The 27436-nt window shown below is 41.7% G+C and overlaps 1 protein-coding gene, 1 long non-coding RNA gene and 1 other non-coding gene across 5 annotated transcripts in view; 1 reads left to right on the forward strand and 2 right to left on the reverse strand.

The window, feature by feature from the left end:
* Window positions 1–456: 456 nt before the first annotated feature.
* Window positions 457–9963, reverse strand: LOC121921162. Of its 3 annotated transcripts, none has more exons than XR_006101860.1 (4): window positions 9906–9963; window positions 6960–7077; window positions 5463–5527; window positions 457–796 (listed from the first exon to the last, which is right to left on the reverse strand). It is a non-coding gene; the product is annotated as an uncharacterized LOC121921162 (long non-coding RNA). The 3 variants fall into 3 exon arrangements; XR_006101861.1 differs by having other exon boundaries at window positions 932–5527; XR_006101859.1 differs by lacking the exon at window positions 5463–5527.
* On the reverse strand, window positions 7697–7782 carry LOC121924557. Its single transcript, XR_006102662.1, has one exon.
* Window positions 9964–15590: 5627 nt separating the features above from the next.
* ACAA2 (acetyl-CoA acyltransferase 2) overlaps window positions 15591–27436 on the forward strand; it is a 21490-nt gene continuing 9644 nt past the window's right edge. Inside the window, exons 1-5 of the mRNA XM_042452719.1 lie at window positions 15591–15836; window positions 21793–21921; window positions 23172–23288; window positions 24656–24803; window positions 26622–26801. Of these exons, the coding sequence (XP_042308653.1) occupies window positions 15606–15836; window positions 21793–21921; window positions 23172–23288; window positions 24656–24803; window positions 26622–26801 (805 nt within the window). The 5' untranslated portion in view covers window positions 15591–15605. The remainder of the gene's footprint in view (window positions 15837–21792; window positions 21922–23171; window positions 23289–24655; window positions 24804–26621; window positions 26802–27436) is intronic.

Genomic DNA, 27436 nt, shown 5'->3' on the forward strand with positions numbered 1-27436 from the left:
TAATCTAGAACGAAGTACAGCAGCATTTCATGCTTTATACCTCTTTAATCTCAGTAACATTTGAGGGTGATCTTGATTTACTGTGAAAAAAGGCATAATCATATTTGAAGGCAAGAAAGAAAAAAAGAGGACAACTCATGGCCAATAGAAATGAAGAGCACTTACATATCAAACAGCAACTGTGCTGATCTGTGTACAGATGCCTTGGTCCAGTTGTGTATTACTATGGAGTCAACACTCCCATAAACCCACAATCTGATATTCCTAGTATAGGTCTGGCTAAGCCATAAGCATGGACACACATTTCCAAGGAATCTAATGAGGCTGGCAAGTCTCCCAACTAGAGACAGTGAGTACTGTTTCATTCCACAGAAACAGTTGTGTGAGAACAATCAGATTTGGTGGCAAATACCAGTTGAGAGGGAAGCCTTTGGAGAGAAGTACTAGCACTTACAGTCTCATGTCTTTCTCAGCATTTAAAGCAAACAAGAATATGTAAGGAAATTAATTTCCAACAGATACAAAGGCAGTAATATTTGAGTAAATGACATCACTTATCATTGAGTAACAGGCCCGCATTCCCATCAGCAGAAAGAACAGAAACTACTTCACTGGATAAGCATTTAATGATTTTAAACATTTTCTAACTTAAAGGAAAGGTTCAAAATCCTGTTAATATAAAACATTTTCCCAATCGTCTTTTACTATCCGCTTCCAACAATTCTTCAACTTCTGTCCAAACAACTGAAGTCTCCAAAGGCATAGAGGAGCAGCGTTAGCAGCAAGTTGCAAGAACCTGTAAGGAAATAAATACAGAATTCATTATTTTGCAACTCTAACCTGCTGTTAACAACTATTCAGTTCCACAAGGGAGTCTTCTTGCTTGTGTTGGATCAAGACTGACAAACGTGATAGGTGGTGTTTTTCACACCTTGTAAAAGTTGTTCACCCTTGCATCTCTGGTTGTACATCTTTGGTAGAAGTGCTTTTAAGCCACATAAATACTGTCCTTTTCGAACTTACTTTATTTATATAAATCAAAGGCCCAGCAAGAAGGTATATTCCCTACTATTGAATGCAGCTTCAAAAGCAGATTGATTTGAAAACATTCTGACCTGATTCAAGAACTGGAGTATTTGCCCATTTTTAGAAAATAATTAATCCCAAGGGCCCTTTCTCTCACTAACAGTTCAGCGGTCTGCATATTCAGTTATTGCTGATACAGGCTATGTTCCTCAATATATTGTATTACCAAGGCCTTGGATGCACAGTTGGAAACAGAAATCCCCAAAGTCACCTTGTAAGCAAAAAAGCACCTCTTGTTCAGTAGATCTCATTTGTGTTCACACAAATGCTGCTCCAGCATTTCAGTGTATGGATATTGCTGTAAAGCAGATGTGGGGATCCAAAAGGTATACTAGAAGAGACTTGGGGTACATCTTTTCATACTCTTAAATGGAATCATAGTAGAAGGGTAAACCCATAACTTGGGCAAAATGATTGTTTTACTAGCACTACCTTTGAACATGTCTCATTCTGCTCAATTTGTTTCAATTCTATAGTGCCTTCACCTTCCGCCATGTCATTTTTTTGACTATGCCAAAGGTGCTTAGCCTGATGGCACCAGCTGTGTAGCCTGAACCAGTAATATTTCAATGAAGAAAATGTTCCCTTGATGTCACTCAGACACATAAACCCTTAAGTGTGGAAAGTAGGAAATTCTCATAGTAAAATTTGCTTCTTTCTCTCTCGATTTTTGAGACACAGCAAAAAAGTGTCAGGCAAGACAAGACAATACCCAAGAGTTGGAAGACTTGCCCTGTAAGCTAAATAAGTGAGAATAATCCTCTGTGTTTAGGTATGCCAATGTTGTGGGTCTTGTGGTTGACAGACTAAGGAACCATAACTAGCTTCTTGCCTCCAGCTGAACAAATCCATTGCTCTGTCATTGCCAAACAATGTGCTTCTTATTGCAGCATAATATATAAAGGTTTTCACTCAAGTTTTTAAATGAATACTGCAATTCCAGCCAATGTGGTGCCATGGTTAATAAATATATTTATAAAAGCATGGCTCAATTTTGTTTAACAACCTTCAAACTCATGGGCATTACTGCAACAGTCAGAGAACTTTCTACATTATAGTGGCTTCCTCCCCAAGACTGAATCATCCGTCTCTCAAATAATTAGCCTATGGCTGGCACATTCTTGTTAACTGAAATGGACTGACTTGGATGAACACTCCCAGTTTCTCCTGTCGTCCTGCATTCTAGACCAAGCAGAAACTATACATTCACATAGTTGCCTCATATTGAAACAGGAGCGCCAGCTTCTGGGAATCCAAATATGTAAAATGTGAAAGTGACCCTAGCTGCAGTTTCCAAGTGTATCACCGAATGTGATCCCACTGAGTCAAGTTAAATGAAAGGGAGCTGCAGGATGCACTTTTGCAAGAATCTTAGAAAATATATTTATAAGATGTGGTTAATGCTCTTCCAGAGGACAATAGTATTTCACCATGCAAGTGCAAGTAAATTAATTTATACTATGTATTATATCTGTGTATATTTTAAGAATCTATTGGTATAAAAAGAGGTAGAAACTGAGTACATATCTGTAATATTTAATTTTATCTGCAAACTTGGGGGTTTTCAGAACAATCTCATGTTAAATAATTTTGATGTATGTAACTTTTTGTTATCTGTTTTTAAGATATCTTGAAGCTTTTTAAAAGCCTGTTCACTGGTATTGTCATGCACAAACATGCCTTCTCTTTAATCAGCCATATTGATTTAAAACACTTTAGCACAGTACAAAGAAGTGGATGGTGTCATTTGTTGCATTCTTTTTTAAAAATGGATTGAATACTTCCCACCGTGTGCCTTTTCACTAGTGGTTTCAATCATAGTTTATCGGAACTGAGAGTTTTAATTGTGAGAAAATTGCCTTTGGGTTTGCATGTAACCAGTCGAAGCTGGAAATGGAGGTGGGCATGTTTAAGAAGTCTGTCAGTGCATCCACATTGAAGAAATAAAGCAGTTCGACACCTCAGTTTTATAATTTGGTGAGGCAGCAAATCTCGTGGACATAGCAAACTACAAATCCCAGGATTCCACAGGATGGAGCCTTGACAGTGAAAGTGGCATCAAGCTGCTTTATTTCTGCAGCATGGAAGAGCTGTGTAAGAGAAGTTCAGTATTCATTTAAATGATTTTAGACTGATTGCAACCCAGCAATCAGTCCAAAATCATACATTGATGCAACATTCGATTGGCTTTTCCTCAGCCTTTTAGATTCTCGAAAGCCTAATGACAACTTTTCAAAGTTCAGTGAACTCAGAAGGAAAACTATGATACATATGCACACCAGCATTTGTGCACTCTAACTCACATGCAATTTCCTGTGTTAAAATACTGCTTAGCAAGAATACATGTCCATTATATCATATTAAAAGCAAAATTCTTCACCCAGACTTCTGCTTGTTGAAAGATGGGACTTGCACACATACTACTAAAAATATCCACCACTGTTGTTTGCCACCAAGTCGTTTCTGACTTATGATGACCCTAAGACAAACCAATCACAGGTGAGGTTTTTTTGGCATGTTTCTTCATTGCCATTCTCTGAAACTGCCTGATCAGGAACCACTGAATGCCCATGACATTCAATAACATTACTGGAACTCATGATTATGGCCTTGCATGTAACCTCTTCATACATGTACTGCAGTTTGTATGAAAGGAAGTCCTCATCAGTGACTGAAAATATTTTTTTTAAAAATAGCTTCTGGAATAGTTCACAGAAGGCAATTTATGTGCACAATGCTTAACAAGACCCTACAAAAGAAAAGGATATGACTAAATAATCAGCTAAAGCTATCTTCATCCACTTTGGTTGCTACCTATAGTCCACCTGCAAGGCCACTGGAGAAAGAGAAATTGCAAACTATTTGCTGATTTGAAGTAGGGAGACTATTTTATATGATGGATTGCCCTTAAACGGGAGAAAGCTACTACCACTAGAAGAACAGACATCCCCCACTCCGTTCCAGTTCTGATCCATCAAGATTAATATATGTCCTAACAGAGGGAATGTTGCCATTTTCTAGAGTTGGTACAGTTTTAGTAATTTCTATTTTCAATCTGTTGTTGCTGTTGTTTTTGGTGTCTCTCGAATTAATTTGTTATGATCTGGGTTCGCAGTATCTAGCTCACAAGGTTTTATTCCATGTGTAGTCAACAACTGACACCTAACCAATAATGGCCAGTGAGATCAGATATTAAACACACCTGATGGAATAGGATCTTGCTGATGAAAGTCCATATGTTTGTACCATAACAACATCAGACTTGTGACAGGACAGAAATGACAATCCTGATCTGCTAGCCAAGATTAAGACATTGGCAGCAGAGCACTGGATTGTGTATTCACCCCTCTTCCATCTCCCATTAACCATATTTAACTGTATTGGCATCACTGTTACAGTTAATGCTAATCACCTTACTCCTTAACCAGGGATAGGTAACCTCTGATTATGAAGGATTTAGATTAACTAAGTGCTGATGTAATATTTCAGGTTAACACTACAAGAAATCCACACTTGAGGGGTGTACATGTTAAGATGTGTTAATACTTAATTACATTTCTCTCCATTCCAGCATGACACCATCTATATATGACTTATTTCATATTGTAAGACTGGTAGGCAGTAACAGTCTAATGTAAGTGTTCACAACTAACTGGAATTATAGGTTTCTGGTAGCTGACTATCCATAATTGTGCCAATCAAAATAAACTGAACAGAACATGTTATGCCCATCTCTCCAGCCACTGGATTTTTATATACAGGTATTTAAAAGTATGGCGATTTTTTATGTTTCTTCATTAAGTTTACATGAATTAAAAACAGCTAATAGTGTCCTCCATAAAGGATTTACCATTATGTAAAAAATGGTGATAAAAATGATTCTGATAAAGAAATGGTGGGCAACATGCTGCCCCTGCCAATTTTTGCATTCTCCAAGGGTCCCTGCTATGCTGCTTGAAATCTCCCAGAAGTACAAGTCAACTCATAAGCCAAATACAGGGAGCAAATGTGTTTTTTAAAGCAATGCATCTTAAATCATATGATGTAGAGAGCTGACAATTGTTTTTCCCAGGTGCCAGGGATGGGTACCATGTTTATGCCAATTGGTTACAACTCTTTCCTTCCTATAGATTGCAGGAACCAGCAGCTAATGGCATATAGACCAGGACTGCTCCATGGTCCACAACCTTTGACTATCATGGGCTTAAAGGAAAAGCAGTACTTTTTGCTATTGCCATAACAATTTAAACAGAAGTAAGAGTCTGGTCCTCCTGTAGGTTTGGGGGGTGTGCCAGTGTAGCCAGAAATTGCCCACCCCAGTGCTAAAGAGAATATGTCCCCAGCTATCATGAGTCCAAGATCAGCTGTGCACACACCAACTCAAACTCCCCTGGTGGAGTACGGCTGCTCTGAAGGTGCTTGGATGACTTGAGGGTAAATCCTAAAAGAGAAGATGAAATATCACTACTGATAAAATATTTTTCCACTTTGAACAAATCTGTAAACTACACTTTCTGTTTATAGGAAAATGACTGTAATAGTCACTGTCATTCAACTGTGCATAAAATATTGTGAAATAAATACTTTGAAATAACTGGGAGTGGCCTGGATTTTTCTGGTATATGTGTGTGTATTACACTGAAAATGTTTTTCTGCAACATTAGCAATGTGCCTTGTTTAACTATACTATCTGGGTTCCTGACCCTAAATCCATGCAACTTTATGTTTATTTACTGGTATATCCCAGTGTATCTTTCGTACATCTAATGAAGGTACAATCATGTTATCTATCATGGTCTGTGAAGAGACATTTTTTTAAAATAAGTTATTAAATATTTCAATAAATAACTTCAGATTGGTCTGCAAGTTGAGACCAACAGCCAGTCAAACCCAAATAGCTGCAGTGGGGGCAGGCGACGTGGAAAGAAGGTAAGGTAGAACAATATCTCATTCTATACACATCTACGGTTCATCTGCTTTTCACAAAAGACAAGCAACCCAAAAGCATTTTTATGAGATGTTATCCTTGGTATTTTGTTGCACATAAGAAAAAACTGCATCTTTAGGCTTCCATGCAAACCATAGGATCTTAGCCTGCATCTGGCAGAATCTAACAGGGTATGAGCAGGGGAAAATGTATACAATTCTGTGTTATGATGTGCCCCAATAGTTCATAATGTATTGCATACTGGTTTTCTTTAACCATTTTACATGAAAAATATTCTTTCGCAAGAAGTACAACAGAAATCCCATAAACCATCCTATAAAGAAATGGAGTACCACAATCCTAGGGAAGCAAGCCTAGCTGAATTCACTGTGACTTGCCCCTTAAATATCCTTGTCACATATCCTTTCATGAGTTTGTCACCAAGAGAACTAGCAGCTACTTCCTCTTTAGTGTGAAACTGATATTATCTGGCATCATCATGTAGCTACTCTATGAAAATAACAACAACAACACCCATGTATTGGGGTGGGGAACAACAATTAACAATTATTAGTGGGCTTAATTGTTGGAACCCTATTGCACAAGAATTGTAGGCCCCACTACAAAACTAATCCCATTTCAGGTTTCTTTTTGTGTTGCTAATGGAATTTAAATGTTATTTCTTGGCCTTTGTGATTTTTTGGTCTACCAGAGCCCACATGGCCAAAGGGGAGAAATGGCCTCTTCCTACATGAATATCCCTCTGGACTGACATAGCTGAGAACAACAATAACAACATCAAAATGTAGGCCTATGACTCCAACATCGTCATTTTCCCCCTTTCTCCTGTATGATATTTTACACTTTTTATTGAAAAAGATGCCAGTAGAGCTCCAAAAACTTGCATCATGTATTTTGTGCATTTGGGTTGTTCCAATAAACGTACCATTGTTTTGTGGATTTTGGATGAAACCTCTGGCTTTAGCTCTTCCTTGAGTTGCATTCGTGAATCACAGTGGTCATCATGAAGGAGTTCTGTGCCCAGAATACTTTATCCTAACATTCTAGAACCAGAAAATGAATTCATTTTTGTCAAATACAATTCAGACTTAAATCAGAATAGACATTTGGAATGGAAGTGGTGCAGGGTAAAAACTGGTAAAATTTACAGCCTTCATCCAAAGAACGAAGGTACACAATTCTCCCCCCAACAATCCTATGTGGTAGAATAGGCTCAGCATGGCACAGTGGTTTGAGAGACTAGGGTTCGAATCCCAGCTCAGCCATTAAACCCAATGGGTGACCTTGGACAAACAACATTCTCTGAACCTCGGAGGACAGCAGTGGCAAACCCTCTCTGAAGAAACTTGCCAAGAAAACTCCATGAAAGGGTTGCCTTAGGGTCGTTATAAATCGGAAACAACTTGAAGGCACACAACTACAACCAAAAGAATAGGATGAAAAAGATTGGCTCAGATTATCAAGTAAACTTTATGGCGGTCTCACCAAGTCACACTCCCAACATGCTAACTACTGCATCATACTATCACAGTATGGAATGAATAGTTTTAATCCCTTTGCACTTTTAATACAGTGAGTTCTATGCCTGTATCCCCCCCCCAATATTAGTTTTTGAATATCATTGCCCAAGCACACCAATGTGGGCTCAGCAGTTACTTTTCTTGGTCTCAGATGCCTTGGTCAGCACAAATTCCATCATTCAGTTCTTCAGAACTCAGATTGCGCAGTGGGCTATTCATCACAGACCAGTCCTTGCAACAAGGGGAAATACCTCTCAAAATGGAGCCTCTGAAGAGCTGAAAGTCAGTTCACAAAAAAAATCTCTCCTTCATGCTCTTCTCCACCTGTCAGTTGTACTCTGAGATGGGATAAACTTTCAAATACGCATTTTTATAGAAATATGTGTCTCTGTTCTGTGGCGTCATGGGAACAGGGAGGAGAAACAGAGTTGAGAGCCACCTTTAAAAAAAAGGTTGAGTCTGGCCATCCTCAAGCCTATCTTACATTTACAGACGCAGACAAGAAAAGGGACCTAAAGAACCAAAGGGGAAGGCCAAAAATAAATCACCAGGGACTGATGGATCCCAGTAGAACTGCTTCAAGTTACAGAGAAAGAATCTACTCTAGTTCCAAGGAAAATCTGTTAACAAATGTGGAAAGTAAAATAATGGGCCATGGATTGGAAACTCTCAATCTACATCCCATTCCCCACGAAAGAGGACCCCAGCGATCACAGGGCCACTGCATTAATCTCCCATGCAAACAAAGCGATGCTAAAAATTCTACAACAAAGCCTTTTTTTACCATATGCAGCACAAGAAATGCCAGATGTCCAAGCAGGGTTCAGGAAAGAAAGAGGCACTAGGGATCATATTGCAAACATACACTGGATATTGGATTGCACTAAAGAACGTCAAAAGAAACTCAACCTGTGGTTTATCATTATAGCAGCACCTTTAATTGTGCAGATCGTGAAAAATGATGGGTTGCTCTTAAATGGGTTGCTGTAATATATTTTATTGTCCTGAAATAAAATGGTGTGCTGAGGCTGGATGGCCATCTGTCGGGGATGCTTTGATTGTGATTTCCTGCATGGCAGGGGGTTGGACTGGATGGCCCCTGTGGTCTCTTCCAACTCTATGATTCTATGATTCTATGCTGTACAGTAATATACTTTATTGCCCTGAAGTGTAATCTGTACTCAGGACAAGAAGCTACTGTTAGAACACAATGTGGAAAAAACAGAATGGTTTCCAATTATTATTATTATTATTATTATTATGAGTGGCCCTTATCCTTATTCTTAGAGCAGGTGGCCCTTATTATTATTATTATTGTTATCATCATCATCATCATCATTATTCTTAGAGCATGTTGTCTTTATTATTATTCTTAGAGCAAATGGCCCTTCTTCTTCTTCTTCGAGTGGCCCTTATTATTATTATTATTAGAACAAGTGGCTATTATTATTATTAGAACAAGTGGCTATTATTATTATTATTATTTGAGGAGGAGGAGGGAGGAGGAGAGAAAGATGAGTGGCCTTTAGCCTTATTGTTAGAGCAGTGGCCCTATTATTATTTTATATGAGTGGTATATTATTAATTATTATTATTGTATCATATATTATTATTATTATTATTTATGAAGCGCTGTAAATTACACAGCGCTGACATGCCATCTTTTAGTTAGACGGTTCCGCCTCGGGCTTAAATCTAAAAACATGACACAGAAGAGAAGGGAGTGGTGGGAGGGAAAGGAAAATGTCCGCAGTTCCCTCAACCTCCCGAGGCCTGGACCAAGACGATGGATTGGAGGGAGGCTTGGCTTCTAATGATGTAACATTACCAGGGAAAAATACATATCACAGTATAAATACATTACCAGAACATAGCAATACAGGAAATGGATCGAAAACAGCCAACACGACAATCAGATAGTAAGCGACAATTAGGGATGCCTGGAAGCTTCTTAAATAGGATGGTTCAGCTCCGTTTTGAAGCTGGTTAAAAGTATGGCCTTACTTGTGGGGGAAGAAGGTTCCAGGAGTGAGGGGCAGCAAGTGAAAAGGGGGGCAATCCGAGATGGGCAGAGAATCCTCGGCGGGACAGCACCCTGGACTACCAGAACGGTAGTCATCATCAGAGTGGGTGCCCTTATTATTATGGTGAAGTGGGGGCCTTCTTCTGGTTATTAATATATTATTATTTGTATTATCATCTTATTATATTATTATTTTATTATACAATTCTGAAGCAAGGGCCCCTTACCCAAGAGCGATCTCCCCGCCCAAGTCAGCCCTCCGGCGAGGCTGCCGGGGGCCCGCATTCTTCTCCCCGCAGTTCCCCTCAGGCCCGGGCGCCCTCTCTACCTGAGCCCGGGCTTCTCCGCGGCCTCCGCGCGGCGCCGGGCCCTTCAGATGTCTCGGGGGCGAGGGGCGCACATTATGTTCATAGGGCTCATAATAATGTCGGGGTGGGCGGCCTGTTCGCCCCCACCCTCTCGGGCCATCACACGCCAGAAGGGGGGAGGGGGCGTGGGCCTGGCACCCCCTCCCCCCAGCCCAGAACTCCAGGACAGACGAGGAGGAGGGAGGAGCAGAGCAGCATGGCCATGCTCCAGGTAGGGAAGGGCCTTAGGTAGGGAAATAATATGCCCACATTATGTGATGGAAACAACTGCATCCACACTGGGAGATACCCCGGTTGGTCCCGCTTATGTCTTGTCGGCTCAGTGATGATTCTGGAGTTGGGTTTGTTGTGGGCCCAAGCTTCTGGCCAACAAACCCCTCCCCCCCGAACCTGCAAAAGGCTAGACAGGTTAGCGGGCCAGTGGTTTTTTCTCTGTGTGGGCGCCAACCCCCAGGTTTTCCCTTCGTGGCTCCTCTCCTTGCCCGCTTCTCCCTCCTTAAAGGCACTTGGATAAACACAGTTTATATAAAAGAAAACAAGAAGGAGAGAGAGAGAGAAACTGCCTCTTTTTTCCTTCTTCTTCTTTTATTATTTGGTCAGCTTTATAGAGTTTGCTCAAGGTTTCCTCTTTGTTATTGTGTTGGTGATTGTGTTGCCTGCTGCATTCAAAGTCTCCGGCTTCAGAAGGGTTTCTGTGGGCTGGAGAGAGGAGGAGGGGAGGAGAGAGAGAAGGACAACACCCAGAAGCCCCAAAGCAGGTGCTTGTTTTCTATGGGGAACAGCTACAACAACCAAAAGGCAGACGAAAGTCCCATGGGCTAAGGCCTTGGGAGCTCCACTGGCCTCTTCGTCAGGAAAGTGTTAGGAATCAGCAGGGGAGGGGGAAAGTTTGTTGTTTTTGTTTGTTTGTTGTGTTTTTTGTTGCTAATCCCGACGTTCCCCAGGACTGAGGACTCAGGGCGGCTTACATACAAAACCATTGAAAAAAATACAATATATAATCTTATATATTATATTATATAGAGTGGATGGCGTTGCAAAGGGCCTTGTCCTTTCTTCTCAAGGTGTGTGTTTTGTTTGGGGTGATTTGTCTTTGAGGGATGCTGGCCAAGGGGCACTAGGAACAAGTGGTCCAAAACACACTGCAGAATTCAACCAAGTTTGGGATGAGCCGCTTTAACTGCCCTGGCTCAATGCTAGGGAATTCTAGGGAAAAGCAGTTTTGTGAGACATTGTCTAGCCTCCCTCTATCAGAGGGTTCTGGGTGCCACAATAAACTACAAGTTTCCCGATTTCCGTAGCAGTGATCCAAGGGGAGTTAAAGCAGCCTCCAAAACTGGATTATTTCTGCAGTGTGTTTTTGGACCAAAGCCTTCAAAATCCAGAATATAAAAAGTGAAATCGATTAGCAGTACAAAAAAAGGTTACTTCTTCTTGTCTTGTCCTTATTATTATTATTATGATTAGTATGGCAGTTATGTCTAGAGCGCTGTAAAGTTGTGTCCGTGCTAGAGAAAAAGGACTGTCGGATGAAAGGAAAAAAGGCAGAGGTTGGCAGCTGTTTTACAATTACTAGAAATTCTGGAAAGATAACATGGTTTTACAGTTGAAGTCTCCAAAGCTTGCATAATGGAGTTTATGCATTGATCCAATAACTCAAAAATCCCCAACAGTGATTATCTTTCCGTCCCGGGCCAAACAAAACAACAATGTACGGGTTGCAAGCTTTCGAAGGCTCAATGGGAGCACCCAGGTAGATGTCTAAGACACCAATTGCATATGTACAGACGGAAATACCTCTGAGGCCGCAATCTGCATTGCAGAAATAATGCAATTTGACACACTTTAACTGCCATGGCTCTGGTTATGGAATTCTGGGAAATGTAGGTTTTGTGAGATATTTACCTCTCTTTTCAGAGAGAGTGGGGCCACAACAAACGGCGATCTCAGGATTTTGCAGCATGGGAGCCATAGTATTAAAAGCGGTGTCAAACTGCATTATTTCTGCAGTGCAAATGAGGGCAGAATTTTTGAATTCTAGGTAGGCTTCAGGGCTCCAGTGCCTCATTCATTCCTTTATTTATTTAAAGCAATAATCCCACTATGTTTACAAGTATAAAACATTACAGTGGACCCTTGTTATACGCTGGGGTTTGGTTCCAAGATCCCCGTGTATAACAAAATCCGTGTATGCTCAAGTCCCATTAAATATAATGACACAGCAAAATGATGTCCCTTATAAAAAGTGGAATATCAAGGTAAATTTATACTTTTTTGGAACATTTTCAAACCGTGTATGCTTAAATCCGTGTATAAAAAATCCGTGTATAAGAAGGGACGACTGTACTGTACTTATAACACTGGTATTTATAAAGGTCTTCCATTGAGAAATTTGAAGACTGTAATATGAAGGAACAGGGGATTTACCATTAAATTCCTCCTAGCTGTGATTGCTTGTTAGTTGTGACTGTTGGACAGAGTCCAGCAGACACACACCAATTGCAACAACAACAACAAAAGGAGAAGTAGTGCCAAAGCCAGTTCACAATTGAAAACCTGTTTGCTTCCAAAGGTTAATTGAAGAGATGATCAGATTGTGACAGAGGTCCAAAGTCTGAGGATCATATGACTTTGCTTTTTGAAGTTATTGGGAGAGGAGAAAAAAGAAAAAGAAACATTTCCACATAGCCATTACAAGGATTTTTTCCTCTCTCTCCATAGACCTTAAGAAGCCTCATATTGTATCAACACAAAGACCTATCTACTCCAACATTGTTTCCCCAAACAGAACTGTCCAGCGACTCTGTTAATGAGATTCATTTGGATCAGTTTCAGTCTCTGAGTACTGATGACGTAGACAAGCTGCTTGCTAAGGTCAAAAAGACCACCTGCCCTCTTGACCCCTGCCCTTCATGGCTGGCCATCCAGGGAGGGGAGGCAACTATAATTAATGCCTCCCTCAGGGAAGGCAGTTTTCCAGCCAGTTTAAAACTGGCTGTGGTTAAACCTATTCTTTAAAAGCCTTCCCTTGATCCCCTGGAGAAATCTAACTATCGGCTCGTATCTCTCCTTCCATTTTTGGGCAAGCTGATCAAGAGGGCAGTTGTCAACCAACTCCAAGCAGTCTTGGATGACACTGATTATCTTGGTCCATTTCAAACTGGCTTCAGGTCGGGATACGGAGTCGAGACCGCCGTGGTCGCCTTGGTCGATGATCTCCATCTGTGCATCGACAGGGGAAGTGTGGCCCTGTTGGTGCTCTTGGACCTCTCAACGGCCTTTGATACCATAGACCATGGTATCCTTCTGGAACGCTTGAGAGGGTTAGGAATCGGGGGCACTGCTTTGCAGTGGTTCCGGTCCTATCTCTTGGGTAGGTTCCAGATGGTGTCGCTTGGGGACAGTTGTTCGGCCAAGAGGGAGCTCAGATCAGGTGTCCCTCAAGGCGCGATACTGTCTCTAATGCTATTCAACATTTACATGAAGCCGCTGGGTGAGATCATCCAGAGACATGGGGCGGGGTGTTATCAGTACACTGATGACACCCAGCTTTGCTTTTCCATGTCTCGGACTGCTTCGGTGACCAAGAATGGCATCTCCCCTCTGAATGACTGTCTGAGGTCAGTAATGGATTGGATGAGGGAAAATAGACTTAAACTGAATCCAAATAAAACAGAGGTACTCGCTATGGGCAAGCCTAATCCAGGAATGGTGATAAGCTCTCCAGTTCTGGACGGGGTCACACTTCCCCTAAAGGATTGTGTTCATAGCTTGGGGGTACTCCTGGACTCGTCGCTTCAGCTGTCATCTCAGGTGGATGCAACAGCCAGGAGTGCCTCTTATCAGCTTTGGCTGATACGCCAGCTATGACCCTTCTTGGAACGGGAAAACCTAGAAACGGTTGTACATTCACTGTTAACCTCTTGTCTCGATTTCTGCAATGCGCTCTACATGGGGCACCCCTCATGCCTCGCTCAGAAGCTGCAACTGGTCCCAAATATGGCAGCCAGATTGGTTACAGGGAGTTCTAAATTTGATTCTATTACACCTATTTTAAAATCCCTACACTGGCTGCCTATTAGCTTCCGGCACAGTACTGTATAAGGTGTTGGTCATTACCTATAAAGCCCTGCATGGCTTGGGTCCAGCTTACCTGAGGGAACGCCTCCTCCCATACAATCCTTCCCGCACTCTCAGGTCCTCTGGGAAGAATCTCTTGCAGTTTAAGAAAACCAGACTTGTAACAACTTCCCAGAGGACGTTTTCTGTTGTCATTCCAAAAGTCTGGAATGACCTGCCAGAGGAGATCCGCCATATAACATCTTTGGAGGCCTTTAAGAAGGCAATAAAAACGGATCTCTTCCGGCAGGCGTTCCCAAATTGACCTCCTCGGAATGTTCACTCTCCAGTTGGGAATTGTCGATTTTAATGGTATTTTAAGGTGGGAGGGAGATTGGGAATTGGATTTTATATGTTTTCCTATGCTGTTACTTGTAGTTTGTTGTGTTTTATTATTATTGTTCTTATGTTTGTTGTTACCCGCCTTGATCCAATACAGGGAGAGGCAGGATACAAATAAATATTATTATTATTATTAACTTTATGGAGGGGGGGACAAATAGTCAGAGGCAATATCAGCTACTGATAGCCTTATCCACTCTGGATTTGTCTAATCCTCTAGAAAGCCACTGAATTTTAGAGCTATTTTCTGCATCTTTTCTAGCGCTACAATATTCATTTTGAAGTGCACTGATCTGAACTTGCACAATAGATTTGTATCAAGGCATTCTGATCCTGTATAATCCTAAAGTGAATGTTCCCCAGCTCTTTTTGGCTTTTCCATCACTATCTATTTAAGAATCTTTTTGGCTGTAGCAAATTCTACCCCATGAAATCCATTCAGTGACCCTCACCTCTCATCTGATTAAAAAAATTATGTTCTGGGCAGATGTGACACACCATCATTTTAGACTTTTTTTATCTACCAAACCTGGTTCCTTTTTATGTGTCTTTTATTTCTTATTTATTTATTTGTTGGATTTTAAATTAATGTAATCCATGCTGACCCATTAACATGCACCAAGAATAGCAGAGCACAGGTTTTCAGGGGGGAGGGGATATTAACCTTTTTGGTGCTTCTCTTTCTTTGTCCTGACTGCAGCCAATTGCTTTAATAATATAAACTTTGAATACTTGCATGTTGAGGTAATCTACGAAAACTGTTCTAGCCATGTGGACTTGTATTGTTAAGTAGAGGTTTATGTATATGAAACATAAATGAATGTTGTATTAGGTATTAGATCCCATCCCCATGATATCTCATTATGTGCATACAAATACAAGTATTCCAGAACCTAAAAATATCTGAAATGCAAAATGATTCTGGTCCCAAGCATTTTGGATAAAGGAAACTCAACATGCCTACACAATTGTATCACCCCTTGTATGAATTCTGTATTTTCCCCTAATTGTTACATTATATTTGTTCTTTTCATGATCTTAGTGGAAAGGTGTTGGGTCACCATTCTTGGTGAAGAGGTTATAGCTTGCTGGTTGTGTTTTCTGGACTTCTCTAGGTAGGACTGGGAAAGATACCTACCTGAAACCCAGTAGAACCCCTAACTCTCAGTGAAGAGTGAACAATAAAGCCAGATGGACCAATGGCCAGACTCAGTACAAGGAATCTTCATATGTTTATTTTGATTCCCATGTTTTGTTTTCCAGGTGTTTTCATTGTATCTGCCAAGAGGACCCCATTTGGGGCTTATGGAGGCTTGCTCAAAGACTTCACAGCCACTGACCTCACAGAGATTGCAGCACGCTCAGCCCTGTCTGCTGGCAAAGTATCCCCTGAAATTGTTGACAGTGTGGTTGTGGGAAATGTCATGCAGGTGGGTGGAAACCAGCAGTTGCTGGCAGACATTGTTTTTATTGAAATATGTGGCAATCTTTTTTCTGTGGCTGCACTTGCTCAGTTTCTCCTCAGAAATAAACTAGAGCATCTGTAGATCCGCTATGTCACTTGCAAAGCAATTTCGTTTGTAAATTTTTCTACCATTATTTTTCTCTGCCTTGACTTTGTTGGAGGAGAAGTGGCTAAATATATTCTCAACCACTCCAAAAATCATTTTGGTTTCTTTAGAATTTAGGATGAGATCCTGCATCAGGGGACATAGATTTGTCTCTTTCTTTCTTTGTTTATTAATTATTGGATTTGTAGCCCGCCTTTCTTCCAAAATGGAATTCAGGGAGCTCTGTCTTCATAGCTACATCTTCCAAACCAACCTTAGAAACCAGGCAATGTCAGCAACATAGGAATGTCCAAGGTAATGGGGGGGGGGGTGTGGAGGTAAGTGAAGAAGCATCATCCACCTTACTCCTGCCAGTGAGGGGCTTTCCAACAGGCATCCACAAGGTTCTCTTAGAACTGCTTGTTGCAAAGTATCTTGACTCTAGTAGAAGGGTGGGTGCATCTTCATTCACCACCTTGCTTCCCAGCACTTCAAAAATCCTTGGGTTGGTGCTGCTGCCTGGCTTCTAAGGTGAGTTTGGGAGAGGGCATTCGAAATCATTGCCTCTGGTTGAATGACCATAAAGATGAATTTGAATATTCAAAACGTCATAAGTCTTGCTGATGACATCATTAATATGGAGCAGGATGCCAGCCTTAGTTTTTACAGTATTTATTTTTCTACATGCAGTTCACAAGAACAGATATATCTCAGTTAATGAAGTAAATATGTTCCTGGGCTTTAGTTCTTCTACAAAAAAATGGGTACCAGAGGCAGAAATAATCAGGAAAGAATAAAGATAGTTTCCTACATCACAAAAAAGAAGAGCAAGTTTCAGCAAACTTTATTTAAAACTAACAATATGTATATGTGAAATGAAATAGTCTGTTAAGTAAGCATTGTATAATTAAGCAAAAACATTTTGATTCTTCTAGAGACCACCTGACGACTTCTTCCAAAATACATCCTTGGATGACTTTTTCTTTCACCAGCCTCCTTTCTTATGATTTCATTTTGGAGGCTAAACTACAGAATTATAAGGTTTTTTTTAACATGCTAGTTGTACTAGTGAGACAGATTATATGTTCTTCCTATTTCCTTCCTTCCTTCCTTCCTTTCTTTCTTTCTTTCTTTCTTTCTTTTTTCTGTTTGTAGTTATGTGCCTTCAAATCATTTCTGACCAATGGACACCCTAAGGTGAACCTATCATGGGGTTTTCTTGCCAAGATTTGTTCTAAGGGGGTTTGCCATGGCCTTCTCCTGAGGCTGAGAGCATGGGACTTGTCTAAGGTCACCCACTGGGTTCCATGGGAAATTGAACGCTGGTCTCTAGAGTCCTAGCCTGTACTCAAACCATTACACCATGCTGGCTCTCTTTTTGGTGTTTATTACATGCTAAATTCGGGGACTTTCGAAGTGGCTGCTATTTACCTTGCCAGTTGTGGGCAGCCACACAGAGCTATAGTAGAATCCCATTCTTTCCCAGTCCTAACTTTGTTTATTACACTGTATACTGCACATTGCTGCAACCCAACACTGAATGTCTGTATTTTTTTTAAAAAAAATTATTTATATACCACCCTGTGGGGAACCAATCCGGGCGGTTTACAACCAATCCAGGCAGTTTCTCCAGTCTTCCTTTACCATCCTTCACAGTGCCAAATGCTGCACAGTAGTTCGGGGCGGGGGAGATATAGCGGTAACAGGGTGGGCATGAGGTATAAAGGAAGACGAGATCGATGTCTAATATCTATCTCACCTTCCTCTCGCCCTGTTAACCCAAGAGAACCGAGGGTCATCCCAACCATACCACAATCCCTTTCTCTGCTCCTATGTAATGCCAGGTCGGTCAAGAATAAAGCCCACATAATCTATGATCTTTTGGAGGAAGAAAAGGCTGACCTGGCCTGTATCACAGAAACTTGGCTGGGGGGCGAGAGTAACGCAGTTTGGGCCCAGGCCCTTCCAGCCGGTTATACTGTTAAGGAGCAGGTTAGGGAAAGTGGGCGAGGGGGAGAGATTGCCTTAGTCCATAAGAACATCTATACCCTGACCAGAAAACCTGTCCGGAAAATGAACCATAGCGAGTGTATTTACCTGATCCTGAAGGCTAGGGACAGTCTGGGGATCCTGTTGGTTTACCATCCACCCCGTGGCCTAACAGACTCCCTAGCCGAGCTGACACAGCTGGTCTCGGAGCTGGTGCTGGAGTCCCCCTGACTTCTTGTTCTGGGGGACCTCAACATCCCCTTCGAGGCTGGCATAACAGGTCTATCAGGTGCAGCTCGGGAGTTCATGGCTTCCATGACAGCCATGGGCTTGTCCCAATTAGTCTCGGGTCTGACACATTGTGCTGATAATACACTCGATGTGGTTTTTAGTACGGAGCAGGAGCAGCCGTGGGCAGAGGTAACTCAAATCTTTGCTGTGTCATGGACGGACCATTTTCTGGTCAAGGTGGGACTGAAGGCGACTACCCAGATCCCCCTCGGGGGTGGAGGACCTATTAAGATGGTCCACCCTCGAAAGCTGATGGAACCCAAAAGGTTCCAGGAAGCTCTAGAGGGACTTACGATTGGGACTGATGGAGATTCTGTCGAAGCCTTGGTCAATACCTGGAACAACCATTACCAGAGCTATAGACATTACCAGGGCTATAGACAGTATCGCTCCCGAGCGTCCTTTCCGACCCGCTTTGAATAAAAAAATGTTGGTATACAGAAGATCTTCGAAGGATGAAGTGGGCCGTGCAACGACTAGAGCGCTGCTGGCGGAAACATCAGCACTTATCTAACAAGACACTCCTTGAGAACTTACTGAAGTCTTATGGAGTGGCGATAGGTGCAGCAGAGAATACTTCCTATGCTGCACATATCGCGTCTGCAGAGTCCCGTCCAGCAGAGCTGTTCAGGGTGGTTAGAGAGCTGACGCAACCACCTCCCACCCTGAACCCTTTGCTTCAACGAACTGTAGCCTGCTTTGACACTTTCAATGACTTTTTTGCAGATAAAATCTCCCGGATAAGGGCTGATCTTGATGCCAGCTTTCTTACAGAATCAGTAAGAGAGGTGTCCAGAGACTCTGTGGACCATGTTAGACTGGATCACCTTGAGTTTGTGAGTACCGATGAAGTGGACAAGCTCCTTGGAAGTGTAAGGAAGACGACATGTGCTCTCGATCCTTGCCCATCGTGGTTGACCGCCCAGGGAGGGGATGCTATGACGACGCTATTACGATCAATAATTAATGCATCCTTTAGGGAGGGCAAATTTCCATCACAGCTAAAATTAGCAGTGGTAAAACCACTTTTAAAAAAGCCCTCCCTAGATCCCTTGGAGAGAAACAACTACAGACCAGTCACCCTATTACCTTTTATGGGCAAGGTGATCAAGAGAGCAGTAGACTTACAACTCCAGGCTGTCTTGGATGAAACCGATTATCAGAACCCATTTCAAACTGGCTTTAGGGCAGGATACGGAGTGGAGATGGCCATAGTCGCCTTAATCAATGACCTCCATCTGGGCACAGACAGGGGAAGTGTGACCCTGTTAGTGCTCTTGGACATCTCAGCAGCTTTCGATACCATCGACCATGGTATCCTTCTGGAACGCTTGAGGGAGTTGGGTTTTGGGGGCACTGCACTCCAGTGGCTCCGATCCTACCTCTCGGGCAGGTTCCAGATGGTGAGGCTGGGGGACAGTTGCTCTTCTAGAAAAGAGCTGACATCTGGCATCCCTCAAGGCACCATTCTGTCCGGCATGCTATTTAACATTTACATGAAACCGCTGGGAGAGATCATCTAGAGACATGGAGCATGGGGTTATCAGTATGCTGATGACACCCAAATATGCTTTTCTATGCCCCCGACTGCTACAGTGACTATGGATGACTTCTCCCCTCTGAATCCCTGCCTTGAGTCAGTAATGGGCTGGATGAGGAAACAAACTCAAGCTGAATCCAAAGAAAACAGAGGTACTTGCCATAGGTTCCTTAGGTCTGGGGAGAGAAATTTGTCCACCACTCCTTGATGGGATTACACTTCCCTTGAAGGATGAAGTTCACAGTTTGGGAGTACTTCTGGATCCGTCTTTACGTTTGTCATCTCAAGTGGATGTGATGGCCAGAAGTGCTTGGTACCAACTTCGGTTGATACGCCAACTGCGACCCTACCTCGACCGAAAGGACCTTGAAGCTGTAGTACACGCTCTGGTAATCTCTCGTCTCGATTTCTGCAATGCGTTCTACATGAGGCTACCCTTGTATCAAGTTCGGAAGCTTCAATTAGTGCAAAACGCGGCAGCTAAGCTGGTCACTAACTCTTCGAGATTTGACCATATAACACCTATCTTGAAAGATCTACACTGGCTCCCAATTAGCTTCCAGGCACAGTACAAGGTGTTGGTCATTACCTTTAAAGCCCTACATGGCTTGGGTCCGGGTTACTTACAGGAACGCATCTCCCTATATAATCCGCCCCACACTCTTAGAACAAGTGGGAAGAATTTGTTGGAAATTCCATCATCCAAACATGTTTCTACTTCCCTGAAGGCATTTAGTATAGCGGCCCCCAGACTTTGGAATGGACTCTCAGAATAGACCCGCCTTATTACATCTCTAGAAATCTTTAAGAAGGCGCTAAAGACAAAACTCTTTCACCGTGCTTATCCTCCTGACCCTCTATGAAGATCATTAGTATGGACTGAGTCCAGCTGACCCCTTGATTGATGGATGCTATTGTTTTTAGATTTGATGTTTTTTATGTTTTATGTTTTTATTTTATTGTGGTTTTAATGTTGTAATTTTAACTTTGTGATTTTAACCTTGTTGTGATCCCGCTTCGATCCATGAGGAGAGGCGGGAAGATAGAAATTATTATTATTATTATTATTATTATTATTAAAAAACTTCCATCAAGACATGGGATAAGGAGGAAAAGAGGAGGCGTTAACCGAACATAAAAAGATTTTTGCCTGCTGGTGGAAAGAGAACAGAGAGGGGGCTAAATTGACCTCCCATAGAAGGGAGTACCACAACCTGGGAGAAGCCACTGAGAAGGCTCTCTCCCTTGTCTTCATCAAAAGAACATGTGATGGTGGTGTGGATGACAAAAGACCCTCCCCTAAGGATCTTAGAACATAGGTTGGCTCGTATAGCCATGTAGAATTTTAAAGGTCATAACCAGCACTTTGAATTCTGCCTGGAATTCTCAGCCTTCTGCCCAGAATTAGATCAGCTTTCCAGTCTTCTCAGGCAGGCAAGTAAGCACCAGTTCTCAGAGGCCACAGCAAGCTGATAGGGGTAGCTATAGACTGCTACTCTGTGAGGTTGTGGAGACACTGTTGGTAGTTTTTCTCATTGGTTTGCAGATAGATGACAGGACTTCCCTGACTTTCTGTCACTTCTGGTTTTGTTTTTGGCAGTCGATTCAGAGCAGTCCCTTGCAGGCTCTCAGGGTAAAAAAAAAACCAATCCCCCCAGAGCTACTGAAGTTGCCAACTTCTAATCTAGTTCAGGAATTTTTGCAAGTACTTACATAAGTTTTACATCCACCAGAAATTAATCAGTGAAATGTTGGGTTGCCAGGTTTTCTGGGAATCAGTGCAGGATACGTGAGACTGGGCTATAAACCTTTTTAAATTGCTTTAGGCATACATGTAGATCCTCTGCATGTGTAAATTAGTCCCAGTTTGATCAGTGGAACATCTGAGATTGCAGTGTAATCCTAGGCATTTCTATTTACTTCAGAGTCTGTATAGGATTATATATTCGCCTGTATTTCAGCTAACACGCTTTGAGCAGAATTAGCCCTGGTGATTTGTCTTTTCTCTTCTTGCAGAGCTCCTCAGATGCTGCTTATCTTGCACGCCATGTTGGCCTGCGTATTGGAGTGCCAATCTCAGTTCCTGCCCTAACAGTCAACAGGTTGTGTGGGTCAGGCTTCCAGTCAATTGTCAATGGATGTCAGGTACTAGATTTGCTCTTTTGGCAATCTTTCATTTTAATGTGTTATTCTGGTTCTCCATCAACCCCCATGTCCAGTTTGGGTCAGACTGGAACACACATGTTTACTGTTACTCTGTGCTAGTCTTGCACAGAAATTGCATGGGATACAACTCCTGTTTTTAATCTCTCTTTAAATGTTTACTTTGCCCCCCTAGTCTAGGGTAGTGAATCAAAAAAAAAAAAAAAAACCCCAGAAAAAACTTCCCTTCAGGTTCACTCCTCCTCCATCTTTCCTTGTATAAGTCTGAGCACCAAAGGCTAGCACAAAACAGACAAATATTACAGGTTGCGTCCATCTTACCCAGAATTCTGAAATCCAATATATTCCAAATTAGGATGGTTGAGATAGTTACAGCTTTGCTTTCTGATGGTTCATTGTACACCAACTTGGTTCCATGCAGAAAAACTATTAAAAATATTGTATCGTGTGCCTGCGTCATACGCCAGGGTGCCTTACCCGGCTTTCAGCATACACTGAAAGCCACGCTGGGAAAAGGGGCAGTGCGCCCCACAAGGGGTAATGGCATGTGTGTCCGTGGTGCATGCGCGCCGCCGTGTGCACAAGTCCCATTCGTTTAAATGGGGGTTGAGCATACATGGAATTCCCTTTACGCGGGGGGGATCCGGAACTGTATACAAAATTACCTTCAGGCTGTGTGTGTAAGGCTTTTGGTTCCAAGTAGCAGTTTTCAAAGTGAGGGCAAGAGGAAACCATGGGAAGTCAGCAACCTTTTGAAGACCTTGCAAACAGCTCATTGAGCGCATGGAAAAGTGAAACACTTTTTCCCTTTCCTGTACTGCTATGCAGTCCCTCTAAAACTGAAAGTAAATTAATATCAAATTCTTCTAGGGCTGCATCTACACTGCAGAATGAATGAAGTTTGATGCCGCTTTAATTGTCATGGCTCCATCCTATGGAATCCTGGTATTTGTAGTTTGTTCAGACATCAGAGCTCTTCAACAAAGAAGGCTAAATATCTTTTTTAAAAACCCTACAAATTCCAGAATTCCATAGCATTGAGCCATAGCAATTAAAGCAGTGTTAAACCGCATTATTTCTATAATGCAGTTACAAGCTAAATCTGTGGGTGTTTTACACATATACTTTCTGAAGCAACCAGGTCTTTTCTCTTTGTTTACTATTTAGATTACTAAATGGAATGGGGAATTATAATGGCTTGCTAATGTGCCGCTTTCCTCTACTCAAAACAGGAAATTTGCCTTAAGGAATCAGAGGTAGTGCTATGTGGTGGAACAGAAAATATGAGTCAGTCTCCATATGCTGTTCGAAATGTGCGCTTTGGAACGAAACTTGGAGTAGACCTCAAGGTATGGTCCCTGGTTGCTTTGCCTTGAATTGCCTCTTGTGTATATGTAAACTTCTTATTATTCTGTGACTGCCATCTAATTGAAATAGATTGGATATCCCTACTCTTTATTAAATATTCACACAGCATATAAACATATGCTGCTGTTTTGTGTGTGTATGTATATCTTTGTCTGCATAGACAATACAGAGACAGATAAGGTAACTGTACAGCACAGGTGTCTGAATGTTAGACTCTTTTTGAGGCTGCTGTTGTAAGGCCTGTCATGATAACTACCTACAGTTCAAAATTTACCACTATACCCTTATACATATCCATTTGTGCTTGACAGATATATCTGGCTTTGATAGGAAATACTGATTAAGTCTCCCTTATCTAGAATTCCAGAATCTAAAATACTCTGAAATCCAAAGTTGTCCACCTGGTGCCTGAGATAGCGACATCTTTGCTTTCTGATGCAAAACTTTGTTTCATGCACAAAAATTATTTAAAATATTATTTATAACATTTTACAGAGGCTTTGTATCTAAGGTATACAAAACATAAATGAATTTCATTTTTAGATTAGAATCCCATCTCCAAGATATCTCATTATGTGTATCGAATATTCCAAAAGTAAAAAAATAATAATTTTTTAAAAATCAAAAATCTAAAACACTTTTGGTCCCAAGCATTTTTGATAAGGGAGACTCAACCCATAAAAAGTCTGTCACCACAGAAGAGGAAAGAGTCTTTTTGGATATTAAGAAAAGCTATTTCACAATGATTGCATAGAACAAGTGAAGAATTTAATCCCTAGTATAGAATTCACCATTCTGAAATTTCAGTTTTTTATTAGAAATAAACATGAAATTACTGGGCAGTCCCAGCAGAAATGGCTAAACAGCTTCTCTGCACAGAACTCCCAGTGCTCTTGTCCCTCTAGATATGCTCTTACACCCCCCACTATTAGGATCTAAAGTTCTTGCCCAAATCTATATAGCTGTATGGTTTTATTTTAAATTGTTTAAATTCTTTGACATGTTTTAAGATTGTTTTAGTTGTTAAATTACTTCTAACTGTTTTAATTGGGTTTGATTAGTTTTAAATTGAACTTGTTTATATGCCACCCTGAGATCATGTGTGGGTGAGATATATATATATATTTTTAATTAATTAATTAATTAATTAAAGATGGATGCACAAAAAGTTGGGCTATGAGAACCCTAGCACTAACAATGAAGAAACATGTGTCTATATGCTGCTTTTTGGATTCCATCCCATCCTTCCCTGCAAGTTGGAATGTTTGTTGCATTGCACTGGAATTCTGTAGTGTTATTGTTTCTGCTGACATCCAATTGAATTATTTCTTCTCAATTCCTCCTAAAGATGGAAGACACTCTGTGGGCAGGACTAACAGATCTGCATATTAAGACCCCTATGGGCATTACAGCTGAAAATCTTGCTGCAAAACATAGTATCACAAGGGAGGACTGTGACCGCTATGCACAGAAGACACAACAGAGGTGGAAAGCTGGTCAGTAAATTGCAACTATTAAAAACTTAGAAAAGTACCATCTCTTTCAAAGAGAGGCCTAATTATCACAAGTGGCAGAATGGGTGTTGCATCTGTGGCTGCATTTGCATTGGAGAAATAATCCACTTTGACACCACTTCAACTGCCATGTGGCTCAGTGCTATGGAATTTTGGGAATAGTAGTTTTGTGAGACATTTAGCTTTCTCTGTCAGAGAGTTTGGGTGCCACTACAAACTACAGTTCCCAAAATTCCATAGCACTGGACCATGGCAGTTAAAGTGATGTCAAACTGGATTGTTTCTGCAGTGCACATGCAGCCTGTGTCTAAAAATCAGGAGTGGGCAACATGTTGAATTGAAACTGCCATCAGTCCTACCAAGCATAGTCAAGTGTGATGGGAGATGCAGTCCAGCATTTGGAGGGATGCACATAGGTTGCCCACCCATCATCTGAATGGTACCATGTGAAGCTATAGGTGGAGTCTGGCATGATGAATTTGCTCTTCCATGAAAATGGGGAAGGGAATAGGAATCTCCTTCCCTCGAGTGGGGATGAAAACATGGTGCTGCCTAAAATATTGATCATTTTAGGCTGCATGCATTCTTAACCAATTTCAGTGCCCAGCTTTTTCAAATTTCATAGAAACACAGTGAAGTGGAATTGAGCTCCTTCCTGCAGTTTGCTGAAGTGAATGGGCCATAGAACAAGAGGATACTTGTTTAGCATCTACTTTGTTTTTTAGTCAAATCAGAGCTTTGAAGAAGTTCATTTTTGGAATACAATTTCCAGAATTCACCAGCTAGTATGGCCACTGGGAGAATCCAGCAATTATACTTCAAAAAGAAATAACCTTTCCTTGTTCTAATTAGAACCTGAAGTTTTTAAAATTTGAAACCAGGAGTGTATTTTAAAAACCAGAACTGCACTGAGCTCACAGCCCCTTCAGCCACCCCAACCCCACTCTTCATTAACTTAAACTTTCTGCATTTCAGCAATATAAAAGGCTAGGAAATGTTCTGTAACTGCTGTGGTTAAAAAAAAAAATGGAGACCCTCCAGTGCTTACAAAAATTATAGCTCACCCTAACATTTTTCTTCAGATCTGGGTTTGCAACAAAATGGCTGTCATCTTTGGTACATTTGCTAAAACATAATTCCTGTGGCAACATTTACAGCTATTCTGCTTGCTCTCCACCATCTCCCATAGTCTGCCCCAGCCTGGTTTTCCTCTGATGTCTCAAACTACAAATCCCAGAATCCCTCAGTCAGTCTCAGAATTGTAGTTCAGCACATCTGGATTGTACTAGGGTGAGGAAGTCTCTTCTAAAAGAGGAGAACTGTGGGGTCCTGCAGATGTTGTTAGACCACAACTCCCATCATCCCTTGCACTCATTGTGCTGACTAGGAATGATGGGTGTTGAGATCCAACAACATCTAGAGAACCAGTATGCAAAGGGATCTTGTAGCACCTTTCGTAGACTTGAGTCTCCTTCCTCAGAGGAAGTTGACTCAAGTCTACAAAAGCTCATACTACCAGCTTATTTCTTTTGTTTAGTCTCTAAGGTGATACAAGATCAACTTTGCATATTGATTTTACAGACTAACATGGCTATGTCTTCGAATTCTAACATCTAGAGAGCAGCACATTTTCTGAGACAGTCCCACACATTTGTGCAAACAAACCTACTGTGACAGTTGGTGGGAGGAGAGACTGTGAGGTCAATTCCTATGCATGTGGGCTTCTGTTATTAATCAGCTAATAGTAACTTTCAGCTCTTCTTTAGTAACACTTTGGTGTTGACCATCATATGTTTACAGCTCATGATGCTGGATATTTTAAGGCTGAGATGGCACCCATTGAAGTGAAAACTAAGAAAGGCAAACAGAGTATGGAGCAGGATGAGCATCCTCGACCTGACGTGACAATGGAACAACTGGCAAAGCTCCCTTTAGTTTTCAAGAAGGATGGAACTGTCACAGCTGGGAATGCTTCGGTGAGTCATGTGGTTTGAGATCTTATTCTACAGCAAGAGTGGGAATCGTGGGACCTACATACTGCCTACTGCCCCAAGGTCTTTTTTCCAGCCACCTGCAGACTGGTCTTTAGAAGGTCTTTAGCCTTCTCTGCCAGAGAGTCCTGCTGCCTCACAGTGATACAAATCTCAGGATTCTAATGGATGGTGCTCTGGTACCTAAAGTGGTGTAAGACTAAGGGGGGTGGTAGCCCACTGGGGAGATCTTGGGGTTTGAGGAATTGGCAATTGAACTGGATAGCCTTTGTAGTCTCTTCCAACTTTATGATTCTGTGGTATTCTAGACCTGGTGGGGTTTCTTTTCTTCCAGTTTCACTTTATGGCACACTTGCTTGTTGCAACACATATCCACTGATCTTTTGAGGGCTGAATGGATAGGAATGATCCACATCCAAGGGTATTAAAAACTGGAAAATGTAATATCGGAGCCATTGACAATAATCTTTGAGAACTCCTGGAGAACAGGAGAAGCCCCAACAGACTGGAGGAGGGCAAACGTTGTCCCCATCTTCAAAAAGGGAAAAAAAGAGGATCTCAACAATTATCATCCAGTTCAGGGGTAGGCAACCTTTTTGAGCCGGGGGCCGGGTTGGTGTCCCT

Source organism: Sceloporus undulatus, chromosome 2 (assembly GCF_019175285.1).
Source record: "Sceloporus undulatus isolate JIND9_A2432 ecotype Alabama chromosome 2, SceUnd_v1.1, whole genome shotgun sequence".
Taxonomy (NCBI): Eukaryota; Metazoa; Chordata; class Lepidosauria; order Squamata; family Phrynosomatidae; genus Sceloporus; species Sceloporus undulatus.